Below are 17,537 nucleotides of genomic sequence, written 5' to 3'. Positions count from 1 at the left end.
AGCTCACAACATTATGAGCTTGTAGACCGGCTATTTTCGGTGCGAAACACCAGAACACAACAAATTATAAATCAGGCGCATGCAAGCCACCAATCCCCTCCCCTGGATGTCGGTAATTATATGGTTAGGCTTCAAGTCAGGGACCACCAGCAGAGCTCCATGCCTGGGGGTTGGTGGAAGGGGGGGATGTCTGATCGTACTACCCATGGCAACTTAAGAGCTCTCTTTCCTTGGCTTCCAGCGGGTGTAACATTCAGTGGTGTTCTGGATGATGGGAGGCTCCCCAGGGGGACCCGATGGACATCAATCTCCCAGCAGACAGATTCCCTGATATGGATTCTCTCCTGACCTCTCGTCTTAGTTCTCAACAAGCCCAAAACTTACATGGGCCCTCATCAAACCCTGCACACTCAAGACACTGCCTCCGCTGCCACCCTTAGATCTCCATATATGAAGCTGACCTGTTCCGGCATTCCATATGTTGATCTGACCTCATCAAACCCTGTACATTCAAGACACACTCCATATATGGCCAGTACAGAATTCATTCCATATGTTGATCTGACCCCCCCATGCCAAAGCAACAGAGCTCGCCCAGCAGTCTGCCGTCACCCAGGCGGATGCGTGCACTAAGGCTGTACCCTAGCCCTGTTTTTAGGACTCAAACTTCGGCAGGAATTTTCGAGCGAACATCCGAACCATTCGTTTCTAATTCATTTAAAAAAGAACCTTCGAGCTCTGAGTGCTTTTAACCAGGCTGCAATTCATAATTAGATCCTATGGGGGCGACATTGCATAGACTATCAATGAAATAAGAGTTAATAAATAGTATTAATAAGACAAGATATGTCCAACAGTGGGATTTATTGAGAGGCCCATGGAGCCTCCCTGCCAATCCTTCAATCAAGGCTGAGTGGCTGGCAGCTTGCTCACTGCACACAGGTGTGGGAGGCTACAAATAGGACTAGGTGCAGTCACTCATTCATGCATGCTTCACCACACCGGCTTGTTGTCTACCAACCTCCAGCACCATCTCTCTCTTCACCCTCCAACTGTGTGCGTCCACTAACCAAACGTGAGTCAGAAAGCCTCTGGAAACCCAACTGTTATTCATTGCCATAATCACCGATCATGGACTCACTGTGTATATTGTTTATACTATGACCAGCAGTTCTTTGAGTTGTTTATTTCCTTAATGGTTCATTGAATTGAACTGTGGACTAATAGACCTAGTGTTTGGCCTGCCTAACTGCATCACACATTATGTGTGTTCACACATGTGTGTGTTTATGTATATATGTGTATGTATATGTATATCAACTAGGACTTATCAGAGGAAATTATGCTAATTTTATGAACATTTATAATAATTATTTAAATAATAATAATAAATTAATAATTTACATTTGGGGGATATCTTTCATAATAATGAATAAAACATGTTCTAGACATTCTAATGATCACAAAAAAACATATTAGTTATTTTACTTACTTTTATCAGGGTTAAAGGTCAAAGGTCATAGGTTATCTAAATTGTCCAGATATTTTTAATTTGTGTGAATTTCAGCCTGTGGGGGGGTATTTATATGCAAATATCATGACCAATGGCATTGCAATGGCATTGCAATGAACATCAATGATGACGTTTAACAAAATAATAATAATTAATTCAAATATGTTGTACTATTGCAACGCTGGGTGTTACAGGGCTATTCTCACAAACTTTCAGCTAGGTTTAGAGTGGGTAGTTATTTTTAAAAACTCGACTTTCTTTTTATTAATTCATTATTGCATGGTAATCATGTAATTGTGTTAAATTTGTGTCACTGGTGAATTTTGCATTTTATTATTTTTTAAAGCACATTGAGTCTGCACTTGTCATAATGAAATGTGCTAATAATGTGACTTGATAATGTAATGGCAATTCAGCTATTTCTATGTCAGTAAGTGTTTATGAATTTCCACAATGGGACCAAATTAATGTAAAAGTCAATGAGTTGCTCTTCATATAGCTTTGAGTGCCAGGAACTTAATGGACGCGTTGCAGTGGCACTCCATGTCTCTCATTAGAAGCAACACAGCCAAATTAATCCCAGCTAACACTCTTTCACTCTCACTTAAAACCACCTCCGCAGAGTCCGCACCAGCTGAGAGCTGTTGACAACGAGCTCATGTGGATTGGCAGATTTGCCAGTCTTTATTTGGCAGATTTGATTAGTCTTTATCGTCCCAGTGGGACAGTTTGGTTTGCAAACTATTTAGTCCACAGGCTTTTGAAGAGGCGACTACAGCCCTCAGGGGGCAGTCAAAGGGGCCAATTGGAAAGGAGAAGAAACAAATGCATATATAAAATAATTAAAAAAATATATTTAAACAATTTAGTTAAAATAAATTATTAATCTAGCAAATAAAAGCTCTGCAAGTTGTGTTGGGAGCTCTTTGATAGGCTATTGTTGATATTTTTCTCTTTTTAAAGTAATTACACAATAGGGGGGGGGAGGGCACAGCCACAGGCTATGACTATTTGGGGACCTTTCCTCGGCTTTCAACGGCATGCAGCCTCACATCCTCTGCTCTAAGCTGAAAGATCTCCAGGTTGATCCCCACATGATCCTCTGGATAATAGATTAGATAATAGATTCGTTTCTTTAAGGTCAACAACTTCTTTATTCTGTCACAATCGTATCGACAGGTGTCCATGATGCAATAGGTGGGGGCGATTGTGAAAAGTGCAGGGCAAAGGTTTTTCCTTGGCCTCTAAGCTGGGAATGTGCATGTGCATGTGTGTGCGTGCATGCGTGCACGTGTGTGTCTGTGCGTGCGTGCGTATTGGCTTCTTTCCAACACCCTCAGGGTGTCGTTAAAACTACACGACTCTGTGGCACAATCCCTAATTATTCACCTGCACCACAGGTGTTCAAAGGGCCAATTGGAAAGTAGCCAAGAGGTCAGGGTGTCACCCTGACCTCTTGGCTCTGCAGGCTTATAATGGCTGAGCTCTACTGTGAATAAAATAAGAAAAATACTAAAATAACAAAATCACTATGGAGAAAGCCTTTCTGTCAAAAAATATTCTTCTACTGTACTGCTTCACTTCTCTTTCTCCCACACATGCCTTCCTTCACTCTTTTGTCTATCTCTACCCCTCTCTCTCTCTCTCTCTCTTTCTCTATCTCTATCGCTGCTCATAGCACACTCTGGACTCAATGAGCAAGTTGCAGACTTGCCGATAAGCAACGCAGGCACATACAGGATTGTAATTGTAATTCCGATGGAATCAACCAATGACTCCGAGGCTTGTCTGGAAGTTTCCTTCAAATGACAGTGCGAGAGGCTTTATCTGTCAAGTACAGGCTTGTGTTTATGCTCAATATTGGAAGCGCGCGCACGTGTGTCTGTGTGTGTGTGTGTATGTGCGTACGTGTATGCATGTGCGCGCCCTTGTGTTTGTGTGTCTGACAGCCAATTAACATTAAAATGTGCCTACAGTCATGACAAGCATAAAGAGGAATACAAAAGAACACATTTGTCTTGAATTATGGCTCTAAATGTATGCCTCACAAAACTAATTTAAAATTCCATTCGAAAATGTTTTGCTGAGGGGCTACTGTGGCATTTTATTGCTTGCATGAATCTATTGTATCCGTGGCTACATGGGATGGTAAAAAAGAACCAAGAGACGTGCGGAATTCAGGGGAAGAAAAAGTGCTCCATTTCATCGTGCACTCTCTCTCACCTGGTGTTGAGCAGGGGAACTATTACAATGCAGAATGCAATCTCTTTTGCATTACATACAATCCCCAAATCACTACATCCACTCCTTCAAGATTGCATAAAGGTAGAGAAAACATACAGCAATCCTTCCATGCACAATCGCACATGGATGCCTGTGTGCACGCATGCACACATTTACACACGCACACACACGTGCACACACACACACGTCACGTTTACTGCGAATGCCGCAGCAGCTCTAGAGTTACTCCATTGTTCACTCTGACAAAACTATCCAGGAAGATCAAGCGAGATCACAGGATTGTCTCCACTCACAAGTCGAGAGAAACAACAATGTTTTCTTTCTCCTCTTCCAGAAAGACGGATGCCATATACTGTAACACCAGCAGAATATTGCATTACATATTGAATCTATGCTACAATGATGTATTAACCAATTAAACCCTAGATACTTTCCATTGCCGCCCTCCTTTTTTCCCCTCTACAAAATATCTTTGCCAAAAATTGCCCAAACTACAAATCCCTAGGTAAGCATAGCTAGGTTCATGTAGTTATTGATGACTGTAGGAAATACCCAACGCCATGCCCTAGTACACAGTAGGCTACAGACATATACAATGTGCTCGCATGAAGAATATCTAACCATTGCATTATGGAATGGTTTATTTTATTCGTGTTGCTGTTCCATTATATTTTCAAATCAGTGACCCTTATTTCCCAGTGGGTGTCTCCCCTGCAGGGGGCGCCCTAGGGTGACCGTCTACGTGGCCCAGGTCTAGAACCGCCCCGGGGAAGCTGCCGGCTATTTTGGCAGCTCGAGTCAGAAAGTGTTTGGACGCTTGATTTCGACAGGTGCAATGACTTGGCAGGCATGAGTGAGTCTGCGTGCTTTAACCAGCTTTACTTTTTGAGATTTTAAATGTAACATAATCCCCCTCAGAGCCATTCCCATAAGTTGTGCCTGGGCTTTTCCTAGATTTTCTCCATCGAACGATTTAAGCCAGGAGGCATGAGGAGCACATTCACCTGCCAGATTTACATTTAATAAATGTTGTTTTTCATTTTGTTTGCTAATTAGTGGATCACTTGGGCACTGACTAACTAGTTGTGCAACGTGCGTTGATGGAATGCATTAACATTACTGTTTTCTAATGTGTTACATTTGTCAAGATGCAAATGCACATTAGGTTCCTATGTAAACGGTGCTATTTTGCACGTCTTAATTACCAGGTCTTACGTATTAACTTGAGACCTGGAGGCGTGGCCAAGGCTATAAGGCCACACACACCGACTCTGGCCTACATGGCTAGCCTAGATTCCTACAGAGTCAAACTGTAAAAAAAAGAAGTGAGAATCCCTGTTGAGTCTAACAGAGTGTGGGAGGGGAGCGTACAGCAGCTGCATATCCCAACCTTGATTCACCTGATGTGCAGCTGCATGGGTTTCATTCACCGTAACATCACGCCACAGAATGTATAACTCTGAAAATGTACCGAATGGACCCGTTTTACTGTGTCTAAGGTGACCTTCACACCAGACAGCTTTACTGCGATTAAAACGAATCCTGCTACACATTGACGGAAAGTGCGCTTTGTTTGGCAGATGTGAAGCATCATTCGAATCCTAATGCGCATCAAAGAACCGCATTCTACTTCGACCAAAAACGGGGGTTTCGCTTCACTTCCAATCGCACTTGATTACGATTCGGTGCAGGTGGGAATGCAATCCGCAGCAAATAAAGGAAATTAAGCAAACAATGTGGCGGGTGAGGAGCTAAACACAGTTGGAGACGGAGAAGGCATATTTTACAGTGCAAAGATGTCCCGTTACCGTGGATAGACCATAGAGCTATAAAGGATAGACGTGGTCGAATGAAGAGACTGAAGCCCTGGTCGAAATGAGGACTAGTACATTTATCAATTGCTTACATAAAAACACTGCAGTGTAACCTACAGAATATTCTGTCTGTCTGTCTGTCTGTCTGTCTGTCTGTCTGTCTGTCTGTGCGTAAACATGGAGTGCTGTCACTGTGTGGGGACTGGGGAGTAGGAACTTTCATCTCAATAAACATTTTGTGCTGCTGTCTGTTCTCAATGTGCTCAGCGCTGTGCCTCCATGCCCAAAAGAACAGTGCGTGGCTGCGTGCGTATAGTGAGAGAGAGAGAGCGAGGGTGAGAGAGAGAGAGAGAGAGAGAGAGAGGTCCAGTCCCCGACGGCACGACACATGCACATGTGACGTTATAATTTTAACACCATAGATTTAACTGTGTAGGCTATAGTTTATGAATTGAACACATTGATAAGGTCCCTGCTGCGTGTCCAATTGCTGCGGTTATACAGCGCAGTGTGAAGGCAAACAGCAGCAAATTAAATATGCAAGAATCCCAACTTCTCTGCATGGTGTCTACCGAAGTATTAGGTGAGAATGTGACCTAACACTAACCGACAATCACACAGCACTTCTACTGAGATGAACTGTCTGGAGAGAAGTGCAGAAAATGTACTGCTGTAAAATGGTGGAGTCACTATAGGGGAGGACTTTGATGGTGGCTCGAACACACTGGTTCTCACTGAGGGATACCAGGACCCCCAGGGGGTCCTTGAGGGGGTTCCAGCCTGGGAGTCCCCAGCTGAGAGACTGAGAGTTTACGAACCCAGTTAGTAGAATACAAGTAGTGGTACAGTAGGAAAGGTACTCAAATGTTTTGCTTAAGTAAAACTATACTGCAAATGCAATATTAAATACACATGTATTGGCATCAAGATGTACTTAGATACTACAAGTAAAAGTAGAAAAAAAAAAAAAAGCAGAATGTCCTATTTCAAGTTTTCAAATGTATAAAACTATTTAATAAGCTCACAGCCTCACATTGCGAAACAAATCTTGAGCTTGTAAATTGTTAATCTGAGTTCCCAGAAGTTTTATTTTTCGCCAACAGGCGGGCGAGAAAAAAGGAACTTCTGGGAAAAAAGGAACGTATCCCTGTGAGGGAAGTACGTTGCGCTCAGAATCTGAGCGGACACTCCCCTTTCCGGTCTGAAGCACTGTGCATACCATGAAAATAGTCCGAAGGGAATCCAATTCCAAATTGAATTGTAGTAGGCCACCACCGCTCAAGGAGCAATTGTTTCCCTTCCGTCTTATTTAGATGTAGCGCCCACTCCATGTGGAACCCGCCCCTGTCTTTTGATTCGCATTTCATTTGAAACGCAACGCACTGGGCCACGCCCCTGCTGCACAGGATCTGAGGCCAATTTTCCTAGACTAGTAAGTTGTTAGTGTATGTTTTGTAATGATAATCAAAATCTACAAAGTAACTAGTATCTAATGTTTTCAAATAATTATATTTGCCTGGAATGTAGTGACTCCACTACATAAGAAGAAGTACAAGTGTTGGAAATACTCAAGTAAAGTACAAATACCTCAAAGTTGTACTTTAAGTAGGCCTACAGTACTTAATAAATAAATGCAGTTACTTTGTCAGCCTGCAGTCTCTCACCTGCTTCCACTGCAGTCACTGTGATGTTGTGCCAGCATGCAGTCTCTCACCTGCTTCCACTGCAGTCACTGTGATGTTGTGCCAGCCTGCAGTCTCTCACCTGCTTCCACTGCAGTCACTGTGATGTTGTGCCAGCCTGCAGTCTCTCACCTGCTTCCACTGCAGTCACTGTGATGTTGTGCCAGCCTGCAGTCTCTCGATCCAAGACCTTGTCCAGAGTGATGGCACCCGTTACGGGATCAATGTGGAAGATCTTCTCCTGGTCCGTGCTGTGATCAATGGAAAACCTGCAACCCGGAGACAGAGAGAGACACACAGAGAGTAAAGCACGAGGAGCACAGTTCTGCGACATTTAATGAATACAGTCCTTTTTCTTTTCTTCTCACTTATAATTATTTTTGGGCTCTCCTTCCGTTCACTGTGACAAACAAAGAGGTTGTCTAAGGACTGACAGAGTTGATATCAGGTTACTTTGAGCGGGAGCAATTAAAAATATTGAATGATGAGAGAGAGAGAGAGAGAGAGAGAGAGAGAGAGAGAGAGAGGGAGGGTGGGGAGAGAAGAAAGATAGAGAGAGGAAAAAAACATATCCACCAAAGAAATGGATAACAATAATCATCTGTTACAGTGCGTTTATTGGAAAGCTGTGACAGTGTGTGCGACCCTGCTAGTTACTCACTGCCCACCCCGGAGCAAGAAAGTAGACTTTAAAATGTCAAAAGTGCGCTCTGGCAAAATCATCGGGAAGTCTACAGAAAACCCAATGATGGTTTTCTTTTTATTTCCACTGTCTAATTTTCTCCTTTCTGCTACAGTATTCTGGCTGACAGAAACCCTGAACCTAAACCTAAACCAGCGAGGGCAACGGCAGCTTTTTAGATCTCTCTCCCACAAAGGCTCCTCACAGTCACACCACCCCCACAGACATCGTATGACAGCTAGAGTTATATTGTAGTATTATTAATAAAGAGAATGCCAACAGCATTATTATGTACTGTTCTCAAACACCATTAATTTGAGAGGAGTGATGCTTTCAACACTTGAAACACAGTCCACAGCGTAGTCAACAACTGTCGTCTAACACAATCTTTTCTTAGAATTGGACGGAATGTTTTAGTTCAAGAGTTATTCACGTTTTAAGATTTTCGATCTCATCTATGACCGGATCACCGGAAAATAACATTGAATGTTGCGCAACAGTGTCTGTTGCGCAACAGCCTGTGGAGCGATGCGATCGGTTTTGAAAAATAATCTCCGTCCTTTTGATCAATCTCCGTCCTGAGCGCTGGGCGTTACTAATTGATAGGACAGAGAACTCCGTTTATGTCGCTTAGAGTGTTAAACGAGTACGTATAGTAATACAGTAGTACTGTATTCAAATATTTTACTTAAGTATTTTGATTATTATTACAAAACTGTACCAGTTAAGCACTATTTTATACTTGGGCTATTTGAAAATAGCCGATCTACAAGCTTAGGTCTGCTAAAGTACTTTGGAACGATTTAGGTCAATGTGGTACTAAATACAGGACACAGGATATTGATCTAAAGAGCTGGAGAGACAGGGAAACTCCCGTTACCCAAAACTCTATATCAATACTAGAATATTGAGCTATAACTTATTTTAACCAAAAAATACCACTTACCCTTCCTTTAAGTAAAAACATCTGAGTTGTATTATTATTATGTACTGTAATCCCTGGGCTCTACACTCTCTCCGCCAACCTGGGGAGAGCAACGGACTGACCTCATGCGTCATTCAATGCATGAGCGTCCAAGCCACTTCTTTACACCTGACAGAGGGGAGTTTCCCCGGTTGGACTTAGCGAGTGGAAGGAACACATTATTCCAACCAGATCCTTTCCCCTCCATCAGGTGCCCTGGCTGGCCAGGGGGAGGCAGTACAGAGACATATATAAATGGGTGGGTGACGTGACATGGTGTCCCTGGCTGTCCTCAGTGTCACTCATGTATAAATAAAACATATATTTGTCAAAAACCTTCTGAATATTGTGCAGGACATTATGCTCCATGTGAACATACTCAAGATTAAAACATTTCATTCCTCATTTCTTCAGAATTTTCAACCAAACACAGCAAAAATCATATGGTGCGACTGTCCCGGCCTTGTTTCTCAAAGTAGGAACTTAAATAAAACTAAGGAAAAAAATGCTAAAATTATTTTAAAAATTCCATAAATATAATATAGATGTCTATTTGTGAGCCTAATCTTTTCAAAGTCCAAGCATAATGTTTTCAGTCATTTCTGATCAAAAAGATTTTGTCCCCCAAACCAAAATCATATTGTGTGACACCATTTTGGGACATTTCAACAGGCAATTGTTTGGACACCCATTGGGATAGAGAGGTACTTCTTCAGTAAGGCTGTTCAGCACTTGCATTACAGTAGCATGACAGGTGTCTGTGGTGAATTATCATTTTAACCTTTTCATGAAATACGATCTTGTTGGAACGCTGACCAATGCGACTCTTCCAAGTGTCTGTGGGTGTGACACCTTTTTCATTAAAAAAGCTAAAAGTATTAGATTTTTTGGTCATAATTACATGTAAATCTATGTTGCTTTGTTATAGCTAGCATGTTGTTAGCATGCTAACGTGTAGCTAGTAGCCTCAATGTTATGTTAAGTGCAGAAAACGTAATATGGTGTGACACTTTATCATAATGGTGTGACTGTTTTCCTGTCACGCCATATGAGTTTTTTGTCACACCATATGGTACAAACTGTATTTTCCTACAGATATAACAATAAATAACAAAGTCCCATGCTTCTTTTGTCCATTTAAACATTTGTTTTAAACATTTTCACCTAAAATCTGCAACTATCCACAATAAATTGTGTTTAATTTCGTTTTATTCAGTCATTGCCATGTTATTCAATGTTAAAGCAATTTTCCTGTTGCTGTTTTTCCTGAGTAATTGTTAAATCAATCTGTAAAGTTCAGTACTCACTAATAAGTAGGTTAAAACACAGTTTGCTTTGAAAAATGAAGATATGATCATACGGTGTGACACTAAATAATTTGGTGTGACGTTCCAAATAGTGAAAAAAATCATACCTTTATTAATGATGAAACCATTAATGTTCATGGATTACATAGCAAATAGTCTAAGGAAGAGTCACAAATATTTGTGTAATTTTAGAGAAAGTTTTGTCACAATAAATACAAAATATATTGAAAGACCGATAACATGGGCCTCACATTGAGTGTTGATTACGGAAATAATATACAGATTTAATACATTTTCACAAAACTATAGTGGATTACAGGTTAGTTATGATAAAGGACTTTGATAAAGTGAGCAATTTAAGAAAGGTGTACTCCATTTTCATTTTATAAACAATTATTGTCATGTCACACCATATGACGATTTTAGGCACAAGTACAACAACATGCTGAATAAACTCTGATTCCAATAAAATATCTAAAAACAAAATATGTTTCCATAAAGATGAGAGTGAGTAGAACAAAAGTAAATCATTTATATTCCTGTTATTTAAAGGTTTTTAAAAAACACTTTTTTTGGGGTGTCACGTCACTGACCCAAATACAGTACCTGACAGGTGCGTTCTGCACAGTACCTGACAGGTGCGTTCACCACATCGGGGTCCTTGGCGGTGACCGTCCCGACCAGCGCTCCCACCTTGGCGTCCTCCTGCACCTCCATGACGGCGCCCTCTGCCGGACGGAAGGCAGGCGGCTCGTCCTCGTCCGACACGCTCACCCGCACGATGGTCTGGTCCCGGAAGGAGCCCAGGTCCACGAAGCGAGGGTCCGCGTGCTTGTTCACCGCCTCCACCACCACGTTGTGCGTGCGCTTGCTCTCAAAGTCCAGGGCCTGGAGATGAATGAAACAAGGTGGAGAAATCAAGGAGGGGGTCGGTGTGGAGTCCAGGGCCTGGAGATGAATGAAACAAGGTGGAGACACCAAGGACTCATGGAGCAAAATGTTCTGTGGGTCTTGAAAGATTAGTACTAAAAACAGCAAAAATCGCTGGCGGTGTGAGCAGACTGTTCTAGAGAAACTGTAATGTTTACCCACAACCGATAAATATGGTTCCATGATCCAAACATGCAGGTCCTGACCCCTGACTACAGCATATTGTTTTTAAGACGTCCTTTGGAAGATGGCCTGTGATCGTTCTAATTATCGGCATACTGTGGAAGAAAATAATTCAGTATCACTTTTGAGAGCTATTGTTCTGAAAATAATATAGGCTAAATAGATGTCAACACATTTCCAGAGGTCTGAATGGAACATTAACCCTGCCAGAGGCTGCATGTGCGGCCTATAATTCATTGACAGATGCAAAAGAGAGCAGGATCACAACTATTCTGAAAATCCCTTTGAAAATTGTACATCTAACTTGTGAAATGCTGGAAAGTATTTGCTTCTTACAGTAGAAGGTCAATAAGCATCCTTCTCTTCATTGATATTTCTGCAATGATTCACAGAGTAAAATCCAAAAATCGATTTTGACATTAACAACGCGAAAAACAGTAACAATGTCGTTTACCACTAGCCTGCAGTTGCCTGGCCAATATACAGTACCTTGCTAAATGGCTAACCTTGCTGTTTACAGATGGCCAATTGTCCCCTCAGTGAAACCTGCAAGATTTCCACCAAGGCTGCAAACAATACATCCAATGCAATGCATGACGGCTGCCTTAAAGACAACACTAGAGAAAATTAGGTTGTGTGATTCAATTATTTCCCTTCTTGAGCTGAAGGTCAATCCATCTGCAGCCCTTCACATGCAGAACTGTGTGTAATGGACCCTATACACACTGTAGGAGTTTTAAAGTTGTCGGCGAGTCATCAGATCGTGATGTATTTCACACTGCAGGAGTCTTTTTTTTTAAATCGTCTGTCATTATATCCTTGTGGCTTTCACGCTGAACGATTGGTCGCAGACTAGACCCGATATTCATTTGTTTTTTTTTAATCATTTTTACATCTCACACACGTGCAGGATGCCGTGATACGAGCGCGAGACCGACACAGAGGACGCCCCCCTCTCTCTCTCTGCACGCCACACACACAGGAATAGCCTAGGCTACACAGACCGACACAGAGGACGGCCCTCTCTCTCTCTCTCTGCATGCCACACACACAGGAATAGCCAGGCTACACGGCATGTTTGTGACAGCGTGTAGTGTAGCACTGTAGCCTACGTGTGATGCAGTGAGACAGGACGTTAAATCTTGATTTTCATGAAATAACTCTCCGTCTCTCTCCGTACACACACACACACACACACACACACACACACACACACACACACACACACACACACACACACACACACACACACACACACACAGAGAGAGAACATACGAGGTCCAAAAGTTTGTTCCGATGCGGTTTTATCAACATTATTCAAGTGAAATGATTTGCTTATGGTTTATTTAACAGCAACATTGGGCTAATGCTACCATGTACGACACAGGACAGGGATTTACCCAAGGAATAATGGTTATATATTATCATCTGATCATCTATCGATACAGTCGACACGACCGACAGACAGACAGACAGACAGACAGACAGACAGACAGACAGACAGCAGTGCGGTGAGCAGTGAGCACAGCTGTCCTGTGCTCTCATTGGCTGTAATACAGGACTTCTCGGGACGCGATCGCGACCCATTTCATACTGTACGAGGTCCAGTCGGCGACAGAGCCAAATATGAAACTTGCTTGACATTCAGCAACGCTCCAGAAGGTGTCGGCGAGCACTTTTATCGGCGCTATATCTTTTTGCAGAGCCTTTCACACACAGCGAGCAATTGATTGATTGATTGAAATATTGATTAACAGTTTGTAGAATTACAGTACATTTCAAGCACAAACTCAATACAGAGACTGTCAACTGTGAGTGGACGACCCAATTAAGCATTACACTTGTTTACAACAGGGTCCACATTGTTCAATTCATCAAAACATATAGAGACATACAAATAGATACTTCTATGTAGTTAAAGAACAGAACAGGAATTCATCATATATAAGCAAAAAGGGAAAAGATACATATACAGTGAGGGGAAAAAAGGGGGGGGGGGGGTGGGGTGGGGGAGGAATCAGGTTTTACAGAGGCCAGTTTCGAATTGCAGCCATCCGTAGGTGCCCTTTGAGAGCGGTTTTGAAGGAGTCAAGGGATTCACATGTCTTAATGACTGTTGGTAGGGCGTTCCACATTTTGGTGGCATAGGAGCGAAAATAATTTAGTCCCTTGTTTGTGCCGAATCTGGGTTGTACATGGTTTGTTTCACTCCCTCTGGTGTTGTGGGTGTGGACAACCTCACCGATCAAAGCATAATCGGAGCAAATATCGGGCAGTGTGTACGAGACATAATTTGAGTGACAGGTTGGATACATCTGGGTAAGATGTAAAAATGGCCATATCTCCAGCTGCACAAACTGGGAACTGCATGCCTTTATCAATGCTGGGTAAGTCCTTTGTGATTTGCTAACAAAATGGAAGTGAAAAAAGTGGATATTGCTGAGTCTGACTGCTTCTACCTCAAATCCAGTTGACAGTAGGTGTTTTTTAATCTCACAACACACCAGGCTGTGGCCAATAACATTGGAAAGAAAAGAAAGGCAATGTCACAGCTGACTTCACATCTATAAAAAAAAATGAGTAGCGACAACCTTTATGGAAATTGAGAATTGAGCATGCTAGGATTCTCATAAGGATTGACAAGATCAGTAATGCCTAGAGGATCAGCCCAGGTTATAAAATTTGCGGAGTAGCTCCGGTCTTGGCTTCTATATTATTTTCTACCCGGGGCCAGGGCTGGACAGAGCTACTGGGAGCTACTGGGACCAGTTAGCTACTTAGCTTAGCACCTATAGCTCCGGTTTCTGTGTTTCAGGGGGATTTTCCGCTCTGTTGTGCAGCGGCACCGCTCACCGGAATAAACAAGCTTGTGGATCGGCCTTTTATAGTCATTTTGTTGTTGGCGGACGGTTGACGTTCGCGGCAGAAGAACGTTCGTCGTTCGAGGTTAGCACCCGCTTGCAGGTGTTGAACCCTGCCAAGCGCTCTTTTTGATTTTCCACATATACAGTACTATATTTATAACATATAGCATTAGCTAACTCAAATGCGTTTGACATTATTGTCTTACAGTTAGGCATGCAACAGCATGAAATGCTTTCTGTATGATATCACACAAAATACCATAATATACTGCAGAATATATAGTGTTGTACATATTTGATAGACTTTCTGTGAACATCTAAAGCAGAGGTGGGCAACTTTGACAATAGAGAGGGCCACAATATTTCCACACTCACTCCAGTGGGGCCACATTGCATATTAATGTCGTAGCAAAAAGTAGCCGATCTACAAGCTCAAAACGCGTCGCATTGCGACGCATTTTGAGCTTGTAGATCAGCTATTTTTGCTATATTTGAATTGAAATCCTGAATATTTTTTTTGCCAATTTTTTATTGGAAAATTGAAGTAAAAGTTTTATTGAATTTCAAATGGATTTAGTTATAGTTATCTTATAACTTTATGAATTAAATACAAATACATTGGACATAAAAAAAGAGAAGACGATAACATTGTAATACTAGTAATTCACTGAAATCAATAATATATCAATATGAGGGCCGGATTGCGTGATGGTGGGGGTGGCATGTGGCCCCTGAGCCCCCAGTCGCCTGTGTATGGCATAGACACCAAGCCCCCAGTAAGGCTATCCAACGTTGAAGCTGCCACTACCTACTGGCAAAATGTGGAACTGCGGCACTTCAATGGAAATGGACGGACGTTCATGACGTCATGTGTGCGTAAGCCATCCGCTAGGCTAGGCTAAACTTCCGCTTGCTCGAGCCATTGAGTTATAATTGTACTTCCGGCAGTCTTCCGGGTGCTTCAAAACGCCACTGAGCAACTTCCACTGAAATGAATAGCGGGGGGGGCTAACGCTCCGGTTCGGTCTCTATCCTTTAATTACTCCATGATAGACACACCAGTCACACTGAAAACTGGAGCCTTTTCCCTGAGTGACGGACACAGATAGACAGACTACTGTCGCAACACACCGGCTTCACGGATTGGCCAGAGGCGTCACATGACGTTTGTACCACTGTAGAGATATAAGAGATAGCGTGTGGTTGACAGAACTGCATTCTGGGACAGAGACGGAGAGACAGAACTGCATTGTGGGACAGAGAAGCAAGAACAGCCTGACGTTAGAATGATCCGCTGGTCCGTCCGTCTGAAAGGAGGACCGGAGAGATGGCTCAATGCATCTGTGGTGCTGCAGGACAAGCTGTACTGCTTTGGAGGAGACAGTGATCACATTGATGTTAACGTCTTCAACACAGTGTCTTTATGCTGGAGGAAGCTGAGCCCAGGAAGAGGAGGAGGACGCCACCTAGAGGTTCCATCCAGGCGCGCTGGCCACACAGCTGTGTCGGTTGAAGATATAGTCTACATCTGGGGAGGCTTTCCTTACTGCAATGTGCTTTATGCATTTGGTGTTGACGCCTACAGATGGTTCAAACCCAAGGTTTCTGGCACTGTTCCAGAGGAGAGGTACGACCACTCAGCCTGTGTGTTGGAGAAGGTCATGTTTATACATGGAGGATCCACCAAGCTGACTGGATGGACTTCTGACATGTACAAGTTGGACACCAGCACAATGGTCTGGACTTTAATTAACACCAGAGGAACTCAACCTACTGCTACATACTTTCACTCTGCCACCATCATCGGGACAAAGATGTTTGCTTTCGGGGGGAATCAGTACCCCCTCAGAGTGTTTGACACAGAGACCAACCTCTGGCTGAGCCCACCATCGCCTCATCTAGAAGGACGCTGCTATTCTTCAGCATTTACCTACAATGGAGAGCTGTACATATTTGGTGGCTGGAACAATATTGATGTGTGTAAATTCAGTCCAGAGACCTTCTCCTGGAAGAAGGTTGAGCCCAAGGGAAAGGTCCGGGTCCGATGTATGAGATATGCAGCTGCATGCATGGTGGGAGATCGTGTCTTCCTCTTTGGAGGAGACACCACCCCTGATAACCTGTATGTCTTAGACTTCAATCCTAGCCTCAAGACATTATGTAAGCTAGCAGTTATTCAGAACGGTCTGGAGCAGTCGGAGCTCACACACGACATCAGGTGGGAACTGGCAGCCATGACAACCAACAATAACAACCCGACGACGCCGACATGATAAAAGCATGCCTACGATAAAGAAGGAAATATAAATAATAAAAATCACACCCGTGTGAAGTGAGGGGCGCTAATATATTAAAGTCTAACTCAGTCATGTTGATTAGGTGATGTAAAACAAACGGTGCCAACACAAACATTAAACGCCATTAACAATAAAGAGACAATATGACGTAAACGACACGTTATGGCGTAAATGTTCCATTCATTGTCAATGCGTTTACTAAACAAACTTTGAACTAAAGACAAACATTAAATAAAACGGCAAAAAAAAAATTACACTGTGAAGTGAGCGGTGCCTTTGACTTGTTTGTCTGGGGCACCCGTCACAACTGCCCCTCCCTACCTACGCTACCCTACCCTACCCTGCCATTTTTTTATTGGAATCCTGAAGTATTTTTTATTTATTTTTTCAAATGCATTTAGTTATAGTTATGTTAACTTTATGAATGAAATACAAATACATTGGACATAAAAAAATAACATTGTAATGCTAGTAATGAGCTGAAATCAATAATAGATCAATGTTCGGATATTAACCTGAGGGCCGCATGTGGCCCCCGGGCCCCCAGTTGCCCATGTATGATCTAAAGTATAGTTTGTACTGCCTGTGGAATAAACATTTGTACAATATCTTGAATGTAATAACATTTGGGTTGTGCTTTAGCATGTTGACACTGCCATGCGCCAATAACATTACAGTATATTTAATGAACAAAACATTGTGGCATGACGCAGCATAATGCACATATTATGCATACATAAATAATTAAATACCATGACACTATATGCCACGATAATACGGTAATACAGTATACCTTTACATGCCTACTTACATTACGCCCTGCTCTGCCTTTGACATGTTGCGGTGACATCGCGGTTTTTAACCAGCCAAAATTCTCTATGAGTGTATACTCATACAGATATTCTACTGTATGTTAGGTTCTTAGTTTGCGTGACGACTATTATTTTCATTTTTATATATCTGATGTATCATGTGTTGTTTTAGCTTACTGTAAATCGCTCTGGATTAAGAGCGTCTGCTAAATGCCTAAATTGTAATCGCTGCCGCCACACTATAC

The 17,537-nt window shown here is 42.4% G+C and overlaps 1 protein-coding gene across 1 annotated transcript in view; it reads right to left on the bottom strand.

The window, feature by feature from the left end:
* The window catches only part of LOC308325059 (cadherin-22-like), a gene marked incomplete at both ends in the record, with an annotated part of 124,648 nt that overhangs the window by 36,122 nt on the left and 70,989 nt on the right, over positions 1 to 17,537 (bottom strand). Inside the window, 2 exons of the mRNA XM_080777453.1 lie at positions 7,386 to 7,522; positions 10,838 to 11,094. Of these exons, the coding sequence (XP_080633579.1) occupies positions 7,386 to 7,522; positions 10,838 to 11,094 (394 nt within the window). The remainder of the gene's footprint in view (positions 1 to 7,385; positions 7,523 to 10,837; positions 11,095 to 17,537) is intronic.

Source organism: Protomyctophum bolini (assembly GCF_963924005.1).
Source record: "Protomyctophum bolini genome assembly, chromosome: 2".
Taxonomy (NCBI): Eukaryota; Metazoa; Chordata; class Actinopteri; order Myctophiformes; family Myctophidae; genus Protomyctophum; species Protomyctophum bolini.
This window is presented reverse-complemented; position numbering and strand designations above follow the sequence as displayed.